The sequence below is a fragment of the Callospermophilus lateralis genome, unplaced genomic scaffold, assembly GCF_048772815.1.
Source record: "Callospermophilus lateralis isolate mCalLat2 unplaced genomic scaffold, mCalLat2.hap1 Scaffold_52, whole genome shotgun sequence".
Taxonomy (NCBI): domain Eukaryota; kingdom Metazoa; phylum Chordata; class Mammalia; order Rodentia; family Sciuridae; genus Callospermophilus; species Callospermophilus lateralis.
The window spans coordinates 6,745,116-6,767,593 of record NW_027514454.1 but is presented as its reverse complement, the minus strand read 5'-3'; the positions used below and the strand labels follow the sequence as shown (position 1 = coordinate 6,767,593).

The following is a 22,478-nucleotide window of genomic DNA, read 5'->3' as shown; positions in this document are numbered from 1 at the left end:
GATTCTGATAAGCAGAGACTGAGAATAAAGACCAATAAACAGCTCAGGCATGAAATCAAGGATTTGTTAAGTGAATGGCAATTAGGTCATCAGGTTAGAGGGTATGTGTAAAGTAGACTAGTGGGAGAAAGAATTGTAGATTTAGACCATACAGTAGTATATATAAGTAAAAACTTTGGATCTCATTCTGCAGGAAGCAGAAAGAGAGTAAAACAACATGACCAAAACTATTATTTTGGGAGAATATGACCAGCATTATTATTTTTGGAGAATGACCAATACTGTTATACAGGAAAAAATGGAAGAAAAGCTGGAGGCTGGTAAGAAGACCACATAAATTAATTTAGGTCATAATCTAGGGTATTATCAAATGGTAATGAAAAGGAAGGGTTGCAGACAGAATGCATAAGTTTAGCAATATATTGTAACTGAAGGGTTAAACAAACAAACAAAGTATTTGTACATCTGGATAACTAGGAAGATGGTGGTATCAGTAACAAACTGGGAAATCTAGATGGAAATGTCTAGCCAGTAGTTACAGAAACACCAACTCTTCCTTACAGTAGAAATAAATGGAAACAATTACTAGGCAATGCAAAGAAGCCATCGAATTTTAGAGTTCACATAATGTTTTCACATATTATCTTCTATTTGCTCTAATAAAACTGGTAAAACTACAACAAAATAAAACAAAAGGCATGTTTATCATCCACAAAAGGTAAAGCTGAAGTTCATAAGGGTTTCTGTCCAAGGTCTCTTAAGAGAATAAGTGGTGAAGACAAAACCCAAACATATTGTTTTTCTAACACTAAGTCTGTGTTACTTTCCCTATATTTAGTGGGCTATGAACTTTCAAGAGTATTTTAAAAGTTTTGGGATATTAGAAAATTAGAGACAAAGTAAAAAGAATTAATTGGTATTGATAATAGCAGTCTAAGCAAAAGATCATTTCTATTTTCTGGGCTCAGTATGAAACAGCCACAGAAGTCAAGGACCACAAAAATGGTCACTGGATCAAGTGATTCAGGAACCATTAATACTGTCAGAGAGCACTTTCTATAGGATGGAGACTAAAGGAAAACTCAAAGGCTCATAAGTGGATAAGTAATGAGGACAGGACACTAGTAGGGGAAGAAGGCCCAATGATTTGGAGGGTAAGGAAGAAAACAGAGGAGAAACAGCAAGATGAAGAGAAACAACTCAGAGGTATTATCATGATTAAAGTTTTATCTCAAGTAAAGAAAAAATAAGAACATTTCTAAGTAATGAGAATTATATAAGAAGAGAAAACAAAGTCATATGAAATTGTCTTAAAGTACACAGGATAGTATGAAACCAAGAGTAAGAACCTTTCTTTCTCAAATTCAAGTATAACGGAAAAGTTTTCCAATGTGGAGGAAAGAGAAAAAGATTTTATGTCAGACTCACACCTAATAAAATGTTGGGGATTAGATGCCCATCTAGGACAAATAAGAATTGTCTGGAAAATGTCACATAGAAAATGTGATAGGTAATAATGAGTTGAAATTACTAAAATAGATTACTAAGCAAGACAGATAAGAATATAGAAAACTAGTGTACAGTAGACACCATTAGAAAAATTCCAGCACTTGTGTTGCTCATTTGATAGCTAAGAGAAATAAAAAAGACCTCTGAGGTTATTTGCCATTGAAACTCTCCAAATTAAGAATGGGGAATGACAAACTTTGAATAGGTAACAAATGACAAACTGAAAGTATATTTAGGATTGAACAGCCAATATCTAAAAGAAAGTGTATCAAGTCTCCCACTGCAATGCTGGATTCCAGAAAGGAATTCTGTACTGGTATCAACCAAGATGGGTTTGAAAGAAAGAAAGAAAGAAAGAAAGAAAGAAAGAAAGAAAGAAAGAAAGAAAGAAAGAAAGAAAGAAAGAAAGAAATCTACCATTTAGGCAGGCCTTACTTTGTGCCACTGTTTTAAGCATTGTAAATGCATCATTAACTCATTTAATCTTCACATCAATACTATGTGGTAAGAAATAATTCCATTTTAAATGAGAAAACAGACATAGAACTATTAAGTCATTTACCTAAGCTCACACAGCTAGTTAGGTGGCAGGGTTAAGACTCAAACCAGTTATTAAAGTTTAAATGTAAGTGCTCTTAACTAACTTTCTATATTGCTATTTAACTCATCATCATCACATATTTAAAATAGTCTAGTTAATATATTGATTTTGAGAATTGCTTAGAGATTAGATTTTCAGCATTCTCATTAAAAAAAACCTGTTAGTTAATACATGTTAATTAGCTCAGTTTAGCCATTCCACAGTGTATACATATTTCAAAACATCATGATTTTATTAATTCATGTAAGTTTAAAATACAATAATAAAAAATTATTAAACATTCTGAGGCTGGTGATACAGCTCAGCTGGTAGAGTCCTTGTTTCACATGCACAAAACCCTAGGTTCAATTCACAGCACCACCAAAACAAACAAACAAACAAATAAAAAATTAAACATTCTATACATATTTTTTCTTGTCACAATATTATAAAGGGGAAATCATGTTAGAGCCAAATTTATCAGTTAGAGCCCAAGAGATGGTAAAAAATAAAATAAAATTACTCTGGGTTTCTAAAGTTTATTTCAAAACAGTTTTGATTATCTAGTGAAAAATATATTAACTATGCAGAAGTAGATTTTTATATAAATGCCTATGCCAAAAAGACACAAATGTGGACAACAAATCTCTCAACAATTTTAACATATTTCCCTAAGTCTAAGTTAAAGTATTTAAAAACTTAATTTTTGATATAAGGCAATTTTTTCATAAGTAAATAAGATAAATATGAAATAGAACATACAGAAATTCAAAATTATTATGCATTGTGATTTTATAAAGAAAATTTTCATGTATTTATACTCCTTTAAAAAATGATTTAGGGGGCTGGGGTTGTGGCTCAGTGGTAGAACGCTTGCCTAGTATGTGTGAGGCACTGGGTTCGATTCTCAGCAACACATATAAATAAATAAATAAGTGAATGAATGAATAAATAAATGCCCACTGACAACTAAAAAAATATTTTAAAAAAGATTTAGGGAATAAAATACAGAGACCATAAGTAAGGAAGAAGTGATGTTTGGTTGGCCAAAATTCCCAAGCGAAATGGTAAATGTAAGAAATATAACACTTTGATAATGAAACAGGCAGACAGATACTTAACAGTAGAGAAGCCGTTGGAATAATGATATTTCACATAGGCTCTTAAAGCATTGTCACAGGATTCTCTCCAAGACTTCAAACCTCCATCTACTTCCTCTCGTTGAAGGTCACTTGCTTCTTTCCGTAAGTGATCAAACTTAAAGGAAATTTTGTTTCTTGGATCTAAAAATCGGCTATTACCCAGGTCACCATGCTCTGTAATTAAGACCTTCCAAAGAAGAATTAAAATTATGAGTAACTATAAAAAATATAGTTATCACATTTTGCAAAACAAGTAAATAAAATTGAGGAAAGCAGTTTTTCATTAAGTCAAATTTCTCTTTCATATTGATTTTTCCAAGTCTCATTTTTATTCTTATGAAAACATTATATTTATGGTAAGTCAACTTTATCCTACAAATTGCCCCCCTCCTAAACACCCATCATTTCTTGGTTGGTCTAATAGTTATGTAAGTACTTTTGAAAACTTTAGTATTCTTTTTTCTATATTTTATGAAAAATTTTCAGAGTCATTATACTGAACATTTAAAAATATATAAAGGTAAAAATGTCCTATGTCCCAAATATCAAATTCCTAAAGGAATTTAAAGTAGCCTACATTTCAGTTTGAATGCTTTTATTTCCCCATTGAATAAAAATGTCTCCTGTTATTCCTACCAAAAAGAATTATAGACAGCTGGAAAACCTTTAAGTTCTTTTGATTTTCTCTCTTCATATTAGGGGCAGCTCTCTTTCTCTCTCTCTCTCTCTCTCTCTCTCTCTCTCTCTCTCTCTCTCTCTCTCCTTGTCAAAGATAACAACTAGTATCAGCAGAAAGAGAAAAGTATTTCCTAATGTGTAGAATATTTTTAAAAACTTTGAAAATCAAGACATAAATTTATTCAGCACTTAATTCATACATCTGCTTTGGTTTCTATCATCTCAACTCCGTGTCAGGCATAGTCTATCTAATGGGTGTATTTTTTTCATATATTTTTTGGATCTTTTGAAAATATGTGAAAAGGCCATTTATTGGGCATGTAAGCTGGAAATATGCCTACTTTCCTTTGTGAGGGCTCATAGTGCTCCACACACTGGTCCGGATATTTGTGGTTCGGAACACCAACCACAACCAGCCCCATCACCATGGTAACCTGGCCACCCTCACGTGCACATTGTGTTCCTTTTCTTTCTGATTTTTGTCAGGGAACTTTTAGCCCATTGGATGCCACTTGTAAGTGTGTTGCTTGCTCACTGAATTATAATGGCCCTCAGCTAAATTTACTAGGTAACAGACTATGCATAAAAGGCTTTCTTATGCAATAATAATGTGGAACAAATTCTGTGAAACTGGTCACCAGAGGCCTCTTTTTGACTTTGTCACCACAACCTCCTTAGCTCTTCAGTGGGCTTTGGCTGGACCGAGTGAGCCCACAGCCATTGAGTACTCTTCTTCCTAAAACAAAAAAGTAAAGTGTGTGTGTTTGTGTGTGTGTGTGTGTGTGTGTGTGTCTGTCTGTCTGTCTGTCTGTCTGTCTGTGGGTATTTTTGTATAATTTTAAAAAATCATGGATACTTTGAAGTCAATTAATACTGCCACCAGGTTAAAAAATCCCAGCAATAAAGGTGCCTCTGAAAAAAACATACTACTACACAAATCATACAGATGCTTTTTTAAGTAGGTGCTACTCAAGTTTTATAATGTTGCTCACTGTCATCATATAACTATGCTGAACCCTTTTTTTGGATATAAGAAATACCATAAGTAACATTCCCTATTATATATTAGGTGTCTTATCAGTACTTGTTAACTGAATGCATGTATTTTCTTAAACTTTTATGGCATGGTATTAAAAGGATATTAGTACCAATGACCAAGAAATAAACAAAAAAATCCCTGAAATCTTTAATAATCTCATAGTTATTTTTAACATTCAGTTGGTAATTAAATTCAGCCTACAAAGAAAAAGCATGAAGTTGACTCTTTCATTTAAATTCTCAAAATTTAGCAAAACATTCTCCCTCATATCTGGATCATGTACCCACTATGAAACCAATGAATACCAATTAATGAATGGCTTATGATTTAGGATTTACCATTTTCTGAGTGGACCTTCCTTGAAAAAAGTCAGTGTAAAAGCATTTAACATTAACAAAGTATTATAGCCTCTTATATAAGTATTAAAATAAGTCTTAAAAGACCTATAATGAACTCCCTTCCCTCACTGCTAATATTAGTTATTTGTATGTCCATTCTGTTTCTTGATTTAGTACCTCAAAAGTTTATCAATCTTGTGAATTTTTCCAAGAATCACCTCTTGACTGCATTGATATAAATTGTATTTTTTATTTATTTCTGCTTAATTTTTATTATTTCTTCTGTTTTTCTGTTATTTTGCTAACTTGCTGTTCTTTTGCTAACTTTCTGAGATAAATACTTAACTCATTGTTGTTTAACCATTCTTCTTTAATATGAGCATTTTCTCAGACAACTACTTTTGTTAAAATCAACAGATTTTGTATTTTTAGTTGCAGAATTTGTAAGGAAGAAAGTAATTTGTAGTTAATTCTATTGTGCCTTGTGATAGCTGATTTTAGGTGCCTAGATATTTGGTTATATATTGTGTCTGAGTATCTGAGGGTTATTCTAGATAAAATAAACATTTAAATTGGCAAAATTAGTACAGCAATATACCCTCTTCTATGTGGGTGGCCTCATCTAATCTACTAGAGACCTGAATAGACTTAAAAGAATGAGTAATAAAGAAATCTTTCTCTGTTTGTATTTGAAGTGAGGTGTCAGTCTTCTGCATTTGGATTATGACTCTCACTGGAACTCAGATCATGAGCTCTCAGGAGAAAGCCTCAGTCTGGCCTTCAGACTCAGACTGGAACTATATAATTATAGGTCTCCAACTTGTCCAATACAGATTTTGGACATCTTAGCCTCCATAACTGTATGAACCAATTCCCTTATAGTTAATGTATTTTTAAATGTCTCTATTTGTGTGTGCATACTATTAGTTTAGCTTCTCTAGAGACACCAGATTAATACTCCCATACAAGATACACCTGTTATACAGATAAGTTATTTGAATTCATGAAAAGTAAACTTTCATTTTTATGTACCAGCTACAAAGCTAACAGATAAAATTTTCAAATAATAGCTCTTATAATAGAATAAAATATCATGTACTTTGGACTGAATCATCTAAAATAAGAAGACTCCTCAGGAGAAAATTATACTATTAAGAGAAATTGAAGTTCTAAGAACAAGATACTATTTTTTTTTTTTTTTACTCAGATGGTCATGAGTTTTATTTTAGATTATAAAATCAGCCTCCCCATTCACACCAATTCCCTATGAAATACCAAACAAATGCAACAAAGTTAATGACTACATGGTGGGATAATCAAACTGTTTAATCTCCCTTTACACATTATATTAACATCCATATTACAAGGCATTCCATTCACAAATATTACAGATTGATAAAAACTTCACACATACCCCCAAAAAGTCTATACCAGATTCAGTCACTTTAGTAAATCATTAAAATAATAAAAGTAATGAAAACATCATAATTCTCTTAAAGCAATAAGGTCTGAGGCACTCTGGGAAAGATGTTCTCTTACAAGTATATGTGTCAGTGGCATCAAACTGTATTACCAGAAAGTTACCAGATACCCAGTAATCAAGTACACGCTAACAAGCACTTGATGATCTAATTGGTCTTCACTGGATAAACTTCTATTTGGACAATTGCTGAAAGGAACACACACACTGGGTAGCTGAGGTCACTGCTAATGAGTCAACTAAGCATAGGTGAGGTGGTTTTTTTATTTTTATTTTTTAATTCCCAGCAAACCAAGGACAGCTGCATCCCTACTGCAGGTTACAGTGCTCAAAGAAGTTCCTTTCTCTTCACTGTCAGGATTACTCTCACAGCCCACCTGACTTACTGTGCTCACAGCTAGAGACATCTCAGAACTCTTTACCCATCACCCTCTACAGCACAACCTCCACCCTTCTCTGAGTATCTTCAAGGTATGCCCTTGAAATAAAAGAGAGGGAAAAAAGGAGGTTTTCTACCTCCCATTTCTGACCAAATAAAGGTCTGAAATAGAGTATTACAAATTCCTGTGCCCCACAACAGCCAGCCACCACATGGAGCATAGCTATTTTTGTCATAAACTAGACTTTAAAAAGCCTGATAACCTTCTTCCAAAGTGAATTTTACCACATTCATTCACTGACACAGAGTCCACATTGGAAAGAAAGTCTCACTGAGTGAGTGCTTCCCTACACACAATTACCAGGATAAATAATTAGCATTAGGAAGGGAGGAGGCCAATTCCCAACTAGGAATTAAATCTCTACAAACTATAGATCCACTTATGACAGCAAAAAACCCTGTCAGAGCAGAATCAACCCAAACCAAGGTCACATAGTGTTCGGTAATTACATACATGGAATTTAAAATGTATGCATATATATTTCCATATATATATAATTTAAAAAATCTGGAGCAACATGTGTTGCTAAAGTTTCAAGGATTCTCATCTTCAACAATCGCCTGAAAAGCAGCTGGCTCCTGATAGCCAGTTTGTGGCAGTGATTAAAGCAACTATAGAAGCAGGTCTAAGAAAAAGTGCTCAAGGGGCAAATAAGAAAACAGGTGTGCAGAGAATGAGACAGGGGCCGGGATGGGGAGGGGGTACTGAAAGGAGTTGAACAAGGTTTCCTTTATTCTTCTCAGCTTTTTCAGACCCAAGACAAGCTCTTGAAGACATATCAAATGCTGTGTCCTTCTTTATCTATAATCAAAACAATACAAGTGATAAAAAATTGCCTCATCCTTTCTGTACTCTCAATAAAATGCATAGTACAGTAAGAAGGCATTACTGAGATGTGTCATCTTAGGAGAAATTAAAATTGGGACATGAAGTGAGGCCGCGCACTATCAAGTCGCCGGGTTAGGATTTCACAGCCAGTGTCCGTTACCAGCAGCGTGTGCTCAAACTGAGCAGACCGTTTCCCATCTCTTGTCACTGCAGTCCAACCATCTGGCCAGGTTTCATCCTGCCATCCACCTTCACAAATCATTGGCTCAATTGTAAATACATGGCCTGATTTCATCACTCCAACTGCTTTGTTTTTGGCATAGTGGGGTACATTGGGAGCTGTATGAAAAAGCTTGTGTATTCCATGCCCACAGTAGCTTCGAACAACTGAAAATCCATTTGCTTGAGCATGCTTCTGAATAATATTTCCCAATTCTCTGTATCGAACACCAGGTTTCACTGCATCGATGGCTTGCATAAGACACTCGTATGTGGTCTGAACTAATTTCCGTGCTCCCTCATCCACGTCTCCAACAAAAAAGGTCTCATTCAGGTCCCCATGATAACCATTGCGATAAAGAGTGATGTCCACATTAACAATATCACCTTCTTGCAAAGGTCGTCTGTCTGGAATTCCATGGCAAATAACTTCATTCACTGAAGTACAACAAGACTTTGGGAAATTATAGTAATTCAGGGGAGAAGGATAGCAATTTCTTGCAATGCATGCTAAGTGTACAGCATGATCTATTTCTTCAGTAGTTACACCTGGTTTAATCATCCCAGCAGCAATATCCAGCACTTCTCTAGCAAGCCTACATACAAGTCGCATCCCTTCTATGTCTTCAGATGAGAGTAATTTAATTTGAGAAGTACCTTTAAGAGCCTGTTCAGATTCAGACATTCCTAAGGGATGATCAGCATAATCTGGTCTTTGAATATAACTTGGCACTGGCCTTGTTGGCATCAGTGGATAATGTGGTCTGAGTTTACCAGTATATCGATAACCTGCCCAGGGGTCAGTGTTTATATCACCTTCTACAGTCCAGGAAGACACTTCCCGCTTTGCCTTTTCATCTTTTGCTTTCTTATGTAGTAACTTGTGCGTAGCCCAACTTCCTTTAAAACATTCCTGCGAGCAGAAGTACGAGCCCTGGATGCCCAGCTTGATGCAGGTGGGACACTGGAGCTTGGCCTCGCTGCTGCAGCCATCCGTCTCGCACACCCGCGTCTCCACGGCCGCCATGCTGCCTGCCTGCCGGAGGAGCGCCTCACCGAGGAAGAGGAAGATACTATTTTTGTGATTATCAGATTTAATATTTTCTGAAGGGCTATGTTAATTCCCCACAGGAAGTTAGCAAAATTACAATCAAATCAAGCAGCCTGTATTGACAAGATAATTTTTAAAATAACATACGAAATTCAAAAGGTTAAGAAAATCAGTAACATAATCTTTAAAGAAGCACAAGTATTTGCTTCTCTAGTTGTTATCATTTACTACAAACCTGCAGCAATTAATGATATTTGCATAAGGATAGAGAAATAGATTGATGGAAAAGATGAGATTGTTCAGAAGCAAGACCATTTATACCCTTGGTTTACAACAAGTGACATTAGAGTATGGGAGAGTGTAGACAACGGAGAATTGGGGCAAAGTGGATGAATGATACTGAACAATTAAAGACACCTATATGGAAAATAATCAACCTCAATCCCTACTTCATATTCAAAATACAAATCAATACTTGCAGGCTTTCATACCTCTTAACTAAACATATTTATTAAAGTTCTGATAATGTAAACATATATCTTTATGACCTTAGGTAGAAAAAAGACTTCTTAAATAGAACACATATGTTACTAATCATACAGGGAAGGGATAACACACTTTAACCACATTTAACTCAGATTCATCAAAAGCCACCTCAAAGAAGAAAAAAATTAACTTTCAGAAGTGGAGATGGATGTGACACATATAACAAAATTATTCATATCCAGAATATATGTAGGACACCTAAACCTTCAATAGGAAAAAAGGTATCAAAACCCTAATAGAAGAAGATGGGGGTATGCATAGGGGATACAGCTCAGTAGTAGAGTGTTTGCCTAGCATGAGCAAGGCCTGGGTTTGATCTATGTTCTACAAAATAAAGAAAAAAATACAAGCACTTCACATTTAAATAGCCAATATACATACGAAGGTGCTCTAACTCTTTAGGAAATAAGGAAATGCAACTCAGACAATATTGAAAACTATTATCCACTAACCAGTCAGCAAAATTATTATCAAATATTGATGATAATTTGGAGCAATAGGAACATTCTTACACTGCTGTTGGAGCATTAAATGGCACAAATTCACAATTTCATACATACGTGAGTCACATGAGATTCTATTCAGCAACAGATCACATATATGACAGTGATCCCATAAGATTATAATGAAGCTAGCCAGGTGCAGTGGTGCACACCTACAATTCGAGCTAATAGGAGGACTGAAGTTTTGAAACCAGCCTAGGCAGCTTAGCAAGAAAATGTTTTAATTTTTTTAAGTAATAACAATAAAAGGCTGTACATGTAGCTTGGTGGTAGAGAATCCTTGGCTTTAATCCCTAGTACCACCAAAAAAGATTATAATCTAACTGAAAAAAATCCTTAATACATAATGAAGTCGTAGCTGTCTTTACATCAACATGATACTCATGTGTTTGTGGTGATCTTAGTATAAACAAACTTACAGTTCTTCCAGTCATATCAAAGTATAGCACATACAATTCTGAAAAGTGAATAACATTTGATAATTATAATGAGCATGTATGTTATTCATTTGTATATTTGTTCTCCCATACTTTTTTTTAATTTTGGAGTCTTGCTACTTATTTTAAAAGTGCATAACCAGGTGTGGTGTTATCCACATATAGTCACAGCATTTTGGAAAATGAGAAAGGGGGATTGCTAAAGCAAAAAGATTACTTTAATCCAGGGGATTGGTGACAGTCAAAGTAGGACCCCATCTCTTAAAAATCAAACATGGCAAGTTTACTATAAAATAATATGCGATAATAGGCCACAGTGGGCCACAGTATGTGATTATCTAATATTATCTATTTCTGTGTATGCATTCTTTATGATGTTCAAACAAGGACAAAATCACCTAACAATCTGTCAGAATGTGTCTTATCATGAACATATACATATATATTCTTTACAGTTAAGCATTTAATACAGTAGACATTGGTCAAATATGGATAATGCACATCTACAATGTAGCTCCACTGAATTGATACAGGCTCTAAAGAGTATAAAACACAGGCCAGAGTTAAAATATTTAGTATAAAAATGACAATTATCTTAATTTTTTTAATCCATCATGTGTTGCAATGATTATATATTTATTAGGCTGAATAAAATATATCATTAAAATCAACTTTATCTCTGTCTACTTAATTTTAAATGTAGCTTGGAAAAAATAAATTATATATATATTTATATATATATATATATATATATATATATTTCACATTATATTCTATTACATATCACTATTTGAGAGACATTACTTACATGTATACTTGAAGACATGCACCAGGAAGATTGTAAGTAACATTATTAGTTATAATTCCCAAACTGGAAATTATTACTAGAGTGTAATAATATATTGTGGCATATTCATACAACATGTAGCAAAAAATAACATTAATAATAAAAACATGGATCTATCTTCAAAATATTATTAACATAATGAAGCCAGATTAAAAAAATAAAAACACATATGATTGAACTCATTCTAATCTCTTTAAAAAGTTCAAAATCAGACAAACCTAACTATGGTATTTAGGGACACCTTATTAGATGAGAAAATCATAAAAAAATCAGTGACTACCATAAAAGTGGGGTATCTTTTAAAGAGATATTCTGAGAAAATTGCTGACAGTGTGCTAACTTCAACACACATCATGCTCAGTGATGGTTAAATACTGGTGTTCTGTAAATTGTATATTTTTTATTTATATACATTTTCTGATTGGGTTACAATTCACCATAAAGAGGACTTAAAAAAGAATCATCAGGCACAAAAAAAAGAAGGGTAAAGTTATCAATAAAATAAGTCTAAATGGTCATTCTAGTACCCAGTTCCAAGAAAAAAAGGACAATTTTCAAATTCTGTAAGGGTATAGCAGAATACACCCATAACACCAGGTTCTCAGAAGAAGAATGAGGTAGGAGGATCAAAATTCAAGGTCAGAATCAGAAACTCAGTGAGACTCTGTCTCAAAATTTAAAAAAAAAAAAAAAGTAAAAATTAACAAAGAGTTTGGGATACAGCTCAAGGGTACAGTGCTCCTGAATTAAATGCACACACACACACACAAACACACACACACACACACACACACACACACACACACAAACAAACACAAATATAAACACTGTCACAGCTTCAGAGACAGAGAACCTCCTCCAAGACTGGGGGTTAGGGAGAAAAAAGAATGGATGATATACAAGTAGCAGTGAAATATTTCCAGATTTTAATAGTAATACTAAAAGCTAAACAACACTAATTTCCAAAACAGAATTCAACATTCAAACAAATTATCAATGACTTGTCATAGTAACATACTCCTATATACACCAAGGTAAAAAATCTTATCTCCCATATATTCTTTCTCATTAAGCTTATGTGGGTTCTGCTATTGTAAAATGAATATAAATATTAATAAAAGAAAAATCTGGAATATAAGAAATGAAGAAACCATTATGGGAGAATGGCCAAAAGAATGCCCAGAATGAAATGAAGGAAAATTACAGGATGAGAACTATTTAATAAACAAAAATATCACCAGTCCACATTTAGGTCAGAAAAATAGAAATATCACCAGTCCACATTCAGGTCAGAAGGCCCTGGAAGAAACTGTCTCAGAAAAGAAAATTGATACAACGACTGAGGGAACTAAAAATCTTGAGAGAATATTTGGAAAACTGGTAGAGAGTTTGAGAATCAAAACATAGAAAACTATACAAACAAGAAAACAAGGTAATTTTCTAATCAAAAACTTCCTCCAGAGCCAATCTTGAGCAACTTAAGAGGTATAATACCTCCAACTCTTAGCAGGCACTACAAACGTGCATGTGACAATGTCGCAAATAGCGTAAAACTGAATATAATCTAAAGTACTTCACCAAAAATTTCCCAAGGTTTTTAAAATGTTTCTGTGGGAATGTACATTAATTCTATTAAAAATATTAATAAATTAATAGAAATTGGTTTTATACTTCAAAAAAATGGTCAAATTTCTTACACACATTTTATAAGCAAAAGGTATACCACAATTGTTGAGTTCTACAATATAATATTTGCCAAGCACCTAGAAAACAAGCACAACATATGAATGCTACCTAATAGGACTAAAGCAAAGGACAAGGATTAGATGCTAGTCTTGGTTTTGCTCTAACATATCCTGAAGAAGAAACAAATATGGACCTGAACATGAAGATGATTTGTCAATACTACCTACACGTAAATACTATTTGCTACCACAAAGTAGTAATGGGCATATATTGCTTTATGTTTGCCAACAACATAGACCTACCTGGTAACTGAACTCACACTTCATGATAGAAGTACTATCTAAGCATTTCTCCCTTTGCCTTTAATTCAGGTCAGAGTTCATTACCACCACTCAGCACACTTCTACATTGATTTTGTCTCCTTACAGAATTGGACTACACATGTCAGAAGATCAGTTTAATACTTTAGAACCTGGTGCACCAATGAGATGACAATCATTCCACCCAGTGTTTTAAAAAGCATGGCTTGAAATTTGCCCTAAGGGAGCCAATGTCCACTTTTAAGAATCAGGACATTAGAAAATCTGAAATTCGGAATGCCTGAGAAAATGTTTTTACCTTTAAAACACACTACTGCATTCATTTTCTAGGAACTTAATGTATGAAGAATTATATTCCAGGTGCAGTCTTTTTCTCTCCTGAATCCCTCCTGGGGACAACATATGGATCGCAGCAGAGTTTGAGAAAGGACTGCTACCTGAATCCAGTTTTATGACCACAACCAACCCTTCCTTCCAGGACCCGCCAAAAAATCAAAACAAATCAAAACATACCAAATCGAGAAAATGCCCTCCAGGACCAACAGGCAGCAGAGTCCCTGCCGCCAGCCACAGGGACATGGCTGAGCCTTGGCTGAGAGCAGGGAGGACCTTGCTTCCTGTATGACTTCAGGGACGGACAGGCACCCCGCCCTCTGTGGGCCAGCCAGGTCCCTCCCCCAGGTCTCTGGTGGCTGCCGGCCCAGCACTAACCTTCTGGAGCCCCAGGACCAGCAACCCCCACCATTTCTGATGGTTCTCTTTGCTGAAGCTTTCCGACCTCCGCTGCACCAGTTGCATGGCCAAGGTACCCACAGTGGAGCTGGGGCAGCCCGTGGGCCAAGCCGGGCCAGGATGGTGGCCAAGTCGCGGCAGGCCGGTGGCCAAACAGGCAGAGCACAGGCCACATGTGTCGCAGGCCACCGCCTCCAGCCTGGGTCGTGACTGTGGCCAAGGAGTTCAGGGCTTCTTCCTGCGCCCAACTGGCCCTCGCCTCCCAGGAAGCACGGGAACCCTGAACTCCAGCCGCCTGCAGGGCCCTCTATTATGCGGAGCTGGGTTTCTCTGACTCCTGCTTTTTCTGGGCCCCTAGCCCCACCAGTGTCCCTCGGACTTCACCTCCTTTCTTATTCCGCTGCAGGCCACTGCGGGCTGTGGGTGGAAGCAGCAGCTCCTCTTCTCCTAGCCCTTTCCCTGCACTCCAGACAGGCAATGGCCCACCTGCGTCACCTCTAGAGGGCCAATGCCACAGACTGAACGCGCAGAGGGCAGGAGCATGCCACCAGGACATGCACAGCATGAACCCCCCTTGGGCAGCCACCCAGAGCTTTGGGGAGAAGCCAAGCTCCAGGGCGCAGATGCAGAGACTCAGCCCGCGCTGCCTGGAGAGGCCCCACATGGAGCATACCTGCAACAGAGCGAACCAGGCTGTGGCCAGACTGAGTGTGGCTGTGTATTCGGCCTCTGGGGAACTTTTCAGGGACTGTTTCAGACTCAAGGAGGATAAGTGCTCTGGGCCCCATGGCCAGTTCTGCTGTGGTGTGAACTGGTCAATATAATCAATGCCATAGGCATAGGTTATAGACTATAGGAATAAGATAAGATGATATAGAGAAGGAACGGTAAGACATAAATTCATAGACAAGTTCAAAGGAGTAAGCCTTAGTAGTGAAATCATGTAACTATAATACATAGCATTTAAACCAAAGGATATGCTCCAACAAGAGAGGCTTAATTTAAGACTTATGTTTCAATTCCAAGATCTGGTGGCCCCTTGGTTTGGGCCTTTGTGAAAGGTGGCACATTATTAAGGGAGAAAATATTGAAGGGATTTCTCCCACCTCAAGTAAAAGGAGAATATAGAGGGGAGGGAGGAGAAAAAGGTGGAGGAGGAGGAGATGATGATGATGATGATGATGATGATGATGGAGGAGGAGATTGGTATTTCCCAATCTATTTTTCAAACCATGCTTCCAAACACCTCAGGACTTTTTACTAGGCCTCATCTCCTGAAGATTTGTTACAATTCCCTGTACCACCCTCGGACCAAGATTTTGTATTACACAGAACTTTTGGGAACACTTATCCAAATTTTAAGTCAAGATTACTAAACTCTTGAGTAAAAAATAATTATGATATTTCTAAAGTTTGAAGCTAACACAGAGCCAGATGCTGGATCATGTAGAAACATTATTACATAGAAATGTACAGATCAGGCATATAAATGTTAAAAGCTTCTCTTCATTAATTTAAGCATCTGTGAACAATCTCTGAAGAGTAGTAGTTTTTCCACTCAATGAATAGAAATCTCAAGGAAAATTTCTCTTTCAGACAATATAGTTATGGAGAAACAATATAGGTATGGATATGTGTCCTGAGGGCCATTGCAAGTGAGTAATCTGTACATTTCCGTTTTGGTGATGGAGTGTTCTGTGTACTTTGCCAGTAGAATGTCTAACACCATGAATCCCACCTTCATTTCCTCAGATCCTAATCTTTTTGTGCAACCAATTCTTTAGTGAATGCTCAAAAAGGGCATATATTATTAAAGCCTGCATCCAAAGATCACTGTGAGAAGTGAAATAGGCAAGTGCTCTGGATATGACTTGAGATAATAGTAAATAGCAACACAGTGTATTCTTCACAGTTAGGATGGTGATTGTGATAATCATGATTTATGAAATTTCTCTGTATAATTATGATAACAGATTATTGTTTGGCTGCATAAGAATAACATCTTATTTTGGAGCACATTGCGATTGTTTTGTTACACAATACTGTACAAATATTATTCAGAGCTTTATCCAATTTTGAATTTTATGAGTAGCTGAGACTAATATTTATATACCAATCCTTTTGGGCTGATCAAGTGGCCAAACTTTGATCCAGTCTTCTTGCTTCCTTCCCAGGAGACAATCAGAGGAATAGGAAACACTAGGAAGTGTAGAGTGGAAAAGAGGACGTTAGAAGCAGCCCTGCACAGGGGCTATGTCCAGTCTCCTGGGCCACTGTATGGGAAAGGGACATGCCTGAATGAATATGGAAGTCCTATTTAATAATGGGCATGAAAAAAAGTAAAGAGTGTAAGGTAACTTGGTGATAGGGAGTAAGGAAAATAAGACCTAGAAACATACTAGAGCTACATCATGAAAGGTCTTGAATGCCTGCTGGAAAGGGTGTTATTCAGGCAAGGGGTCTCACTGAAGGTCCATGAGCCAGGGAGGCTTAGAGGAAGGTTGTTTCAGAAGGGAATATTAAGGGAACTTGTGAGTGGACAGGAGTAGTGATGGGAAGAACTACTTCAAGCCAAAAAGTTTCTGCATGTGGCTTTTCTGGTGATGAAGCCCCACAACAACCACTGCTGAGTTTCTAGTTCCTGGACTTGAAGAGATATTCTGATGTCATTGACCTTGTGATGTGGAGAAGTGAAACTAAAGTATATAGATAGTTGTGGCTTCATGGGAAAAGTACTGGGACAAGGATTGGAGAGACCTGGCTGGGAGTGTCCTGAGTTGGAAGATTTCCCTCTCCTAGGTTGTTTTTTTTTTTCCATCTGGTAAAACAAAGCAAGCGAGATGTATTAGGTTGAGCATTTTACTCCAAACTAGGAGCACTAGGAAAGACTTAAAATACAGCTTCAAGGGGTCTGTAAATTCCTGAAGTTGCATAAAATTTGGTCTATAGCTTTCCCAGTTTCTTTTGCTCCACTGAAATGCCCTCTGCTGGAGGTGAGCCTTCTTCCCCGATTTTCCATGAATTTTATGTGCTCTTCCCATAGCACAGATCACACCCAGTATTGATGTTTTTTAACTCCTCAGAGACCATAATCCCTTCTCAGTAGGTGTACCTGTTTGCCCCCACTTCTGACTTTAGAGCTCATATACACATGTGTGTGAATCTGTAAATTTAGGGATGGAATTGAGTTCTGTCTAGGTAGGTGCTATGAGCATCCCTTTCTCTTTCCATTTGTTCCCTTTTAGCTCTTTTTCTGGTTTGCTGTATACAAATGAATATTGCTCTGTAGTTCTAGAATAATGAAGTAACTGAATTTTGTAGGCCAAGCAGAAATTGCTTAGGGACCTCTTGCTAGTTGATTTTAAATTGCATTCTCATTTATCACTCTATTTAATTAAGTGGTAGTTCATTCTCAGGACCCTCATCCTAAGAATCTTCCTCAATATCATATTTATTTCACTCTTGAATCTCCTAACATTTGGAGAAATAAAATGTTATTATCTTTTCCTAAAAAGTAAACTTAGGGCCTTTGTGTCTGCTGCTGCCCTTTGGAGCCACTTAGTGGTCATACATTTCCATGCAGTTTGCCTTCAGCTGCTGTAATTAAGCTGGAAAGGCCTTCAGTTTTTTATGCTTCATCACTAGCTTGGAGTCAAAAAATGAACATGTTTGAAAACACGCAATCTCACAGGTTGTCACTCAGCTCTTCTGAAGTCATTTTTTCTTTCCTCTTTTGAACTATCATGCCTTCCATGGACAAGTCCTTCAGAACTGAATAGGGTATGGCCCCTTCCCTTGAGGAAGTTAGAGTCTAGCATGAAGAAAAATAAGTAATTAAACTATTATAGATAAAAGTCCTTGTAGGTATGCAGAAATAATTAAACTCCTTGTTATTATGCAGGTAAAACTATAAATCCCTCCATTATGTGTCTGACAATTTGTGCCTTAGGTTTAGTAAGTTAGCCAGGAACTTTTCTTCACTAAAAAGGGAGTGGTGTGGCAATGATTTAGCAACTATGAAATGATGAATCCACAAGGAGAAGGATGCCCTTGGGGAGCACAATAGAGTCACTGATTTATGCTGCATTGGCAAAGAGGTTTAGGTAGGAGCCTCCATTGAAAAGAGATCTATGTGAGAGGAACCTGTTTAGTTGAGTAATTCAGAACCTTGGTCCTGCAAGTCTCTGCCTCATGTGTAAAATCTTCTTACATCCAAAAGTCACAAAGAATTAGAGACAAACCCTTTAAAACCCTTGTATGAGTATCAAAACTACCATAGTCTTAACTGCATCACAGGCACTGTGCTAAATTGTTTACTTATGCTCTTATTTAACCCATGTGATAACTCTAGATTTCTAGTATTTTTATCCTTCATTTTACAGATGAGGAAATTAAAACTCATAATGATCAGATAAATTCCCTTCTACATGTACAGCCCTTAAGTGATATCACCAGAACTAAACTACAGGTCTATCTGCTATCCTCCTGGTGAATGGGAGATTACAAGTAAATCTAATACCAAGAGATGTGTATAATCTCATTTTAATGATAGAAAAAAATGCCCAGGTGAAAGAGAGAGAGCTCAAGCCTTTAGCCACACAATGAGTTATTTGCTGATCTTTTCAGAAATGTAGCTAGGATTCTACCTCTTAGTCATTTCTTCTGCTACCTACAGACTTTCATGGTTTTAGCAGGAAGCTGGCTCATTTTTCCCCTGGTAATTGTTTCATTGTGTTCCCAGGAGGTAAGTTCACCATTTTCAGATGAACTAAGTGCCACAGTGCCTCTGAGTGCAACCCAGAGGGAGATCCAGTGCCTGTCTACGACAAAATGTCCTGCAGATTCCTGGGAATGAGTCAGAAATGGCCAAGGTATTTGCCTTACTTGGTTCATGAACTCAATAGTTCTCAATTTATCTTGTTCAATGTGAGTGTGGAGAGTGAATGTGAGAACTCTTGGTGAAATCCTTTTTTATATTTAATTTAGAGACAGGGTCTCACTGAAGTGCTTTACTGAATGAAGCATTACCCTATTTCACTCTGGAAATTTATAGTGTCTGGTGAATAGGGCACAATTCCCAGGCTAGTGTTTGATGTCTTTCACCATTCTCAGCTTTCTATTTTTATTTTCCTTCCAGCAATCGTCAATTCCCTTCTGCTGGGGAACAGAAGATTTCACAGACATACTCCTTCTCATCCCTAAGGGTACAACTACAGAAGTGATTTGCTATATCTAGAGTGCCTAATTTGTTTGTTTCTCACAAATGTTGTCCATCATCTAATAACATTCTTCAAATATTACTATTAAGTACCAAAAAAGACATTCAAATGTTTCTTCAACATTATATGTATTTCTCTATCATTTATTCCACAAATATAATTCAGTGCTAACTCTGTGCAAGTAATTATGCTTGGCATTAAATGTCAATATATAGTTCACATTGGAATTATGATAGAAGCCAGAAATGGTGGCATACACCTGTAATCCTAGCAGCTCAGTAGCCTGACACAGGAGGATCACAAGCTCAAAGCTAGCCTCAGCAAAGTGAGGCACTAAGTAACTCAGTGAGACAAAGTCTCTAAAAAAGATAAAATATGGCTTAGGGGATGTGGCTTGGAGGTTGAGTGCCTCTGAGTTCAATCCTGCCTCTTCTCCAAATATCCCCAGGACAGAAATATCAAATCACCCTTTTTAGTGAAGCACTATAACTCTCTTTATTCCTGTCAAGTGTCTTGTCAGAGTGATACTGTTGGTGTATGAATGCCAAAGGATCCTGGCTTTGATTTTTTCTTTCTCTTCCCCTTAATCAGATTTCCCTGTTCTTTCATACATGACCTTGTCTTTCACCTTTAAAACAGCAGAACTCTTCCTGTTCCTGAAAATAGTCAGCAATGGCAAGCCCTTGGGACATGGCCCGCTGTTTGTGGTTTAATGGCTTTAATATTATGTTCATAGGAAAGGAACTGGGAAACTGTGCGGTGGAAATTTGATCAAATTTGGGGGAAAAAAAAGCAAATGAAGTTTTCAGAGCCAATCCTACAGAGATGGGTAGAGTCTGTAAACAAGTCAAGATGGCGCCTGGCATTTTGCCAGAGGGAGTAGTTTGTGAAGTAACACCAACAAGCTATTAAGCATGGACATTCCTTATTGGCTAACTGCTGTATCTAGTTTATGTTAATTAAGATAAGCTGTGTGTAATGTATATATACCCCTCTTGTCGTACAATAAATGGCTGCCACTCAATGTATACATGTTTTTTGTCACCTCCCAGTTATGTTGCTGCAGCCAGACTGCAGCAAGAGATGAATTCCACTCACAAATAGAAAAAGCACTCACTTGGTGGTGCAATAATGTATTTACTGATTCCCATTCCTATAACCAAAACACTGCCTTTTGTTCTTAGAATGCTACACAAAATTTAAAGAGAGAAAGCAGGATGGCTATACATTTAGTTGGTAGTTTCACAACCCTGTGTGGCCACTGTGATGATGACATTGATGATGGTGATGATGTCAATGATGATGATTTGCATTCTGATTACAAAAAAAGTGGTTCAAACAGGTTGAGACTTTTTTTTCTTATCAGGGATTGAACTAAGGGGTGTCTAAATGCTGAGACACATCTGTGTAGGGCCACATTAAGTTGCTGAGGCTAGCCTTGAACTTACAACTCTCCTGCCTCAGACTCCCAAGTCAACTTGCCAGCCCCTGAGAAGGGGACATACTGGTTTTCCCTGTTCTCTCCTTGAGAAGATAAAACAGACATGCTATCCCTCTTCTCCCTCTGAGAGACAGAAAAACAGCTTGCCTGTCTTTTTTCCCAAGAAACAAACTTGCTTTCTCTAAGATCAATGGATGCTTACTATATCAGTCAAGATTAAAGCCACCCCTAGTGTGCGGCCACGATTCTAGCGTATAAAATGTTACATTCAAGGAGGATTTGGGGCTTCTCTCCACCCTTACTGCTGCTGTCACTCTCTTTTTTGCAGAACAGCCTTGTCAGCTCCTGATAATAAACCAGCTTCTTATCCCAGGTGTGTGTGATTAGTCCTGCACAACCATTGTATCTGGTTTTCAAGCTCTTAGAAAGTGGCTGCTATTACATAGAGATGTATATATGAGTTATATCCATACATTAACTTTCCTCTGTATTCCTATGCTGTTAAAAATATTATTCTTCCTTCACATTCATGTTCACATGTTAGCTCCTCATTGAAGGTTTCCATGACCTTTCAAAAGTAGGAAAACCTGGGCCCCAGAGTCTGGCAGTGTGGTCTACCTTGCTGACTTTTTTCAGGGCTCATTCTTTTGGGCCTCCAGTTGCCCAAGTGCACCTAGATGAGGTTGGGCTGGGGAGGCTCCCAGGACCAATCTGGCCTGGCAGTTGACCCTTTCATTTTTACCATGGAGTGGGCTCTTGATGCTGAGCACGAGACCAAGTCCTTTAGCACTCACTCCTGCATTTTCATTTTCTCTCCCTTCTCCAGGACCAGCCTTGATTTTCCTTGCTGGCCTTCTATGAATCTGTACAGAATGGAGCCAGAGCTAGATAGCTCCCATACCATCTCACTAGGGGTAAGATCTACAGAGTGTGTGCCCATCAGGTAAGAGGACAACAAGGGGCAACTTGGGGTGAATTTTATAATAGTAAACTTCCTGAGCAGGGAATTGGATACAACTCATTCTTTGGGGGGTTGCAACTTCAGTCACCTAGAAGGCTGTGGATTAGCTGCCCAAGGGTCAGGTGCCATCATTTGTGCTGGAGATGGAGCTTGCTTCATTCACCAATATATATTTATTAAGCACCCTACCATGTGCTAGACCACGAGTCATCTTTTAAGTGTACACTGGTGAACAACAAAGATTTTACTCCTTTGATTTTCATGCCCATCGAGAATTGGCGAGAAAAGTTTCTGAGTTATCACAGCTGTGTGGAAGAGGGGGCTGGGGGTCACACACCTTTTCTGTCACCGATCTCACTGCCCTTTAGATCCACCAAAAGTTGATGAAGTAGATTTTTCCAAGATGATGACCTCCTGTTTCCTCATGTCCAGTGAGGAGGAGGGAACTGGGCTATTTCTCTCCTAAGTCGAAACATCAGTCC

General features: G+C 37.3%; 1 protein-coding gene across 1 annotated transcript; it reads right to left on the bottom strand.

The window, feature by feature from the left end:
• Positions 1-8,094: 8,094 nt before the first annotated feature.
• On the bottom strand, positions 8,095-9,312 carry LOC143390242 (methionine aminopeptidase 1). The gene has a single exon (XM_076842746.1). The coding sequence runs from the start codon at positions 9,278-9,280 to the stop codon at positions 8,120-8,122; it is 1,161 nt and encodes a 386-aa protein (XP_076698861.1). The 5' UTR covers positions 9,281-9,312; the 3' UTR covers positions 8,095-8,119.
• Between the last annotated feature and the right edge of the window lie 13,166 nt (positions 9,313-22,478).

Coding starts and splice junctions, on each gene's coding strand:
- LOC143390242 (XM_076842746.1), bottom strand. CDS start 9,280: ATGGCGGCCGTGGAGACGCGGGTGTGCGAGACGGATGGCTGCAGCAGC.